This window comes from Echinococcus granulosus (assembly GCF_000524195.1).
Source record: "Echinococcus granulosus chromosome Unknown EG_S00460, whole genome shotgun sequence".
NCBI lineage: Eukaryota > Metazoa > Platyhelminthes > Cestoda > Cyclophyllidea > Taeniidae > Echinococcus > Echinococcus granulosus.
The window spans coordinates 1-4728 of record NW_020170839.1 but is presented as its reverse complement, the minus strand read 5'-3'; the positions used below and the strand labels follow the sequence as shown (position 1 = coordinate 4728).

The 4728-nt window shown below is 38.0% G+C and overlaps 1 protein-coding gene across 1 annotated transcript; it reads right to left on the bottom strand. All coding sequences in view use genetic code 11, as the record gives it.

Annotated features, from left to right (window-relative positions):
• Window positions 1-478: 478 nt before the first annotated feature.
• On the bottom strand, window positions 479-2326 carry EGR_11181 (hypothetical protein; the record flags this gene model as incomplete). The annotated part of the gene is made up of 4 exons (XM_024500428.1): window positions 479-712; window positions 1462-1641; window positions 2026-2174; window positions 2215-2326. The coding sequence occupies 4 exons, from the start codon at window positions 2324-2326 to the stop codon at window positions 479-481; spliced, it is 675 nt and encodes a 224-aa protein (XP_024345158.1).
• Window positions 2327-4728: the final 2402 nt, after the last annotated feature.

The following is a 4728-nucleotide window of genomic DNA, read 5'->3' as shown; positions in this document are numbered from 1 at the left end:
TCTCTCAATCTCATTATATCCCAGTTAATGACACGGCCCCTGCGAAATAGCATTCTAAATTTCACTAAGAGTCTAATGATTTTATGGATGACAAGCTACGGGGAATCAGATGAACGCTGTGAGAAATCAAGTCGAATAAAGTTGATTAGAGGGCATGCTCATACATTTGTTCTTGGCTACCTATACAATGCCATGATTTAACGTATTACATCGCAAAGTTATCTTTTAATGGATGCATCTAGGCTTTCAAAAATATTGTGCACTTTATTAGGTTTCGAGGGCCAACGCTAGGACTGATCTGCTTACAAAATGTAGAAGCCATTTGGATTGTAGCCGTTACTGAGGTAAGTATGCAGTGGCACAATGTTTACCACTAAAAGTTGCACAGTGACTGCAATAAGGAATTGTAAAAGTGGAAAAAAGGATGTAATAAATGGAAGTCGAGGTGAGACTTAATGATGGAATTCACGCTAGGCGTTTATTCGAGGGCGGATATGAAGGCCTGAAGCTTACTTTTAATCACTGTTTTTACTTGACTGATGATAATGCTTTTGAGATATATAGCTGGTATTGTTAGGAAACACTTCGTATAGACATATGCATCTTCGAAAACCGATGCTGAAAATTCCAGTTTGACCTCAGGATGCACAGTCTTTTTCACGCGTACAGAAACATCCAACTTCATTTTCGAAATTTCCACTTTCTTCGCGACCTAAAACGTGCAAATTATGGGACTTTGAAATCAAATGTCAGGCGAACTAGCCAAATTGACTGTAGATTGTCTGGAATACTAGAACTACAACTACATTGCCCTCAAAGAGTAAAAGTAAATATGGGAGAAGTGTAATAGCATGATTGCAAGTTTTGCATCGGATTAAATGAGCAAATTATATTAGTTGCGAATAGTCCATGATTTGCGCATATAAATGTCTCTCAATCTCATTATATCCCAGTTAATGACACGGCCCCTGCGAAATAGCATTCTAAATTTCACTAAGAGTCTAATGATTTTATGGATGACAAGCTACGGGGAATCAGATGAACGCTGTGAGAAATCAAGTCGAATAAAGTTGATTAGAGGGCATGCTCATACATTTGTTCTTGGCTACCTATACAATGCCATGATTTAACGTATTACATCGCAAAGTTATCTTTTAATGGATGCATCTAGGCTTTCAAAAATATTGTGCACTTTATTAGGTTTCGAGGGCCAACGCTAGGACTGATCTGCTTACAAAATGTAGAAGCCATTTGGATTGTAGCCGTTACTGAGGTAAGTATGCAGTGGCACAATGTTTACCACTAAAAGTTGCACAGTGACTGCAATAAGGAATTGTAAAAGTGGAAAAAAGGATGTAATAAATGGAAGTCGAGGTGAGACTTAATGATGGAATTCACGCTAGGCGTTTATTCGAGGGCGGATATGAAGGCCTGAAGCTTACTTTTAATCACTGTTTTTACTTGACTGATGATAATGCTTTTGAGATATATAGCTGGTATTGTTAGGAAACACTTCGTATAGACATATGCATCTTCGAAAACCGATGCTGAAAATTCCAGTTTGACCTCAGGATGCACAGTCTTTTTCACGCGTACAGAAACATCCAACTTCATTTTCGAAATTTCCACTTTCTTCGCGACCTAAAACGTGCAAATTATGGGACTTTGAAATCAAATGTCAGGCGAACTAGCCAAATTGACTGTAGATTGTCTGGAATACTAGAACTACAACTACATTGCCCTCAAAGAGTAAAAGTAAATATGGGAGAAGTGTAATAGCATGATTGCAAGTTTTGCATCGGATTAAATGAGCAAATTATATTAGTTGCGAATAGTCCATGATTTGCGCATATAAATGCCAGATTTATGGAATTATAGTGCATTATTGCAAGCTGCAGTCTTTTAATGAAGGAAAAGAGAAGGATGAAATAAATATGGCACAGTATGGTATAAATAACTAACTGCAGAGGGAGGAGCTATGACTAACTGGGATGCACTGATGCAAATTCCGAGGGTTTAAATTACCTCTCCATTGACCAGAGTCTCGTAGAACGAAACGGGGCAAGAGCGGGCAAAGCTTTCAACAGATTCCATATGGAATTTTTTAGCGTATGTGGCCAAGTATTGTGGTGCATCCTTCAGGATGCTGTTAATTATGGACACGATGGTGTAACCTGTGCAAGATGCGATAACAAAAGGCAATTAGTAACTCACCGTAATGCAGAACAGACAGTGGTAGAAGCGCCTCCAGTAAAAGTAGGCTATTGAAGAGAAAGAGCTGCATGTCAGAAAAGTGATGTGTTTGCTCAGCTGCAGTAGCTCTCATTTTTATGCTCCTTTTGTTACAAGACTATATCTAATTGGTGAGAGGCGACTTCATCAGAAGCGAAAGAGGTGAGACTTAGAGATCGCATTAGATGGCACCACAATCACACTTGTTGACACACTCCCATGGCAAACCATTTGCAGTGCTTGAAGAAAAGTGCGTGCGAAGGCATAAATTGAAACGCAAGTTAAAAACTGTGAAATGCACAAATTTATGAATGAGTTTAATTTAGGTACCCTACAAGGGTGACATGAAATTAGCAATATCAGTGGGCTGGAAATGAACGTGGATGCTGAGTGTTTGAAGTTTGCGGTTGGCTCCTCTGAGACATCGAAGTGGTGTTGACGTGAGCCAAAAGGACCATTTGAAACGGCCATGATTGCTAGTTCTGTGCTTGTACCGTTTTTGAGCATTGAGTCCTATTCTTGATGTGCATCTGCGTTGTTTTTGGGATTGTGTAAGTGGAGGTAGTGTTGTTAATTCAGCTTTGGCGTGGCCACAATCCTAATAAAAGTTCGTACCACCATTTGCATCTGCAATTTTGGCCTGTTCAAAAGGCAAAATTAGACGTAGCACCAATGCAGTCAACTTAAAAATAAACTGCCTTCACGTTTGCAACAAGATACGCTAAGCATTCTTGCAAGTAGTAGAAGTTCTATGACAAAGATCCATCAATTACTGCTGAGGATGATATATCAACCTGACACAAAAAAAACGTTTTATTATATTATTACTGTTAAATGAAGAGAGATGAGATGGTGTTGAAACATTGCAAACAAATTGGCGGTAAGTGTTTTCAATCAAAAATCAAGATGTTAGGTACAAACAGGTAAGTAAATTTAAGTGCATCGTGATGTTTAAAACGCATAACAATCAGCCAAGGAATAGCAATGGTTGGATGTGAACTTCAACCCTTCAATTCTGCCTTCGGCTAAAACATCTCATCTACATTCCATCATTCTATCCCGCCTCACCTTCCTTTTATTTTCATCTTGGCTTCCAATTCCATCAGTATTCAGCACAATTTTTTTCACACAAATTGCAGTAAACCAGTGTGCCAATGCACTCGCACTTTAATGAAGCCCGCAAACCCAATAAATTTCACCGGTTGCATGTGTAAGTCATGCATTGTTAAAGGCGGTGGAATCGAGCGAATTAAGTGCCTCTCGCAGTGGAAAGGACTGTTAATATTACCATGGGTGAGGTGATGCATGAGGGAGCAAAAGCACTGTCTTCATTTAGGTAATCGGAGACCCCGATGAGGGTCTGCTGATGGTTTTACACTACGAAACACCGCTTTCACTGACACTTCAAATTGGAGTAATAAAGGTTTTACTCAAAAAAAACTCGTTCCTTTAAGAAATATAACTCTTAAGAAGGAAGCAGTTTTTCAATAACTGATGATCTAATATACAAAAATCACTAAGTTTATATTCATTTCTATCTCCACTGAATGGTTCTCCCTGCACACCACACCCTAATAGGCATCAGAAAAATAATAAAGTTAAAGCGTATGGCAACTAACTGCGTTACTTTATTTTTAAATATATGTGCACTTGGGTGACATTTTCTTAATTCTCAAATACACCTTGAAAAGCTCGCAAGATTACAATTAGGCCTCACATGTGTAGCTGGTGTCGAGATGGTTTCATGTCAATTATTTTTTTAAATGCCACCTAATTAGCAAATATAGCGTGAAAAATCTTGTTTAATTGCAAGAAAAGCGTGTGCAGAGTTGTATGGATCGTATAGGCTACGGTTAAATTTCCATTCATGATTATTTTCTAGGTATCTACCAATTATTCATTACTTGCTGAAGTAGGAAAGACCACTTATTACACACTTCTAGTTAGCCACTAGGACAATAAAAAATACAAAGTGCTCAAAAGTTAATTTGCTGTGTTATACCTCGAATCTTCTTAATTCCATCACAATGTTGTAGGGAGGGTGTATATTATGAAACTCGGACACAATAATCTAAGTTCAGCTGCAATTTTTATCAAGCCTTCTTTCGCACACCAAAAATCTAATGTTATATTATTTAGTTTTTAGGATTCGCTTTCATTTGAAAGCAACAAATATCATCAGCAACCTCGTTGATGCAGTACAATATTTGTTTGTTAAACGCAGTGTACTAATGACATTTCATTCTCTAAAAAAACCCAAATCGACGTCAACTTGTGGGAACAAAATTAGTTAGCATCAAGACATGTTACATTGATGCGCTACCAATGTACCTTAAAATCCACAAAATTAGTGTTTACCATCATAAGGTTTTATTTTGCATGGTTATCCTACACGACTATCTTTCTTTAGTCTCTTTACCCGCTCTATGATTATCACTCCTTTGCCTTTTCAGTTGGCCTAAGCCTACAGAAAACTTCATACGGACACGATGATTC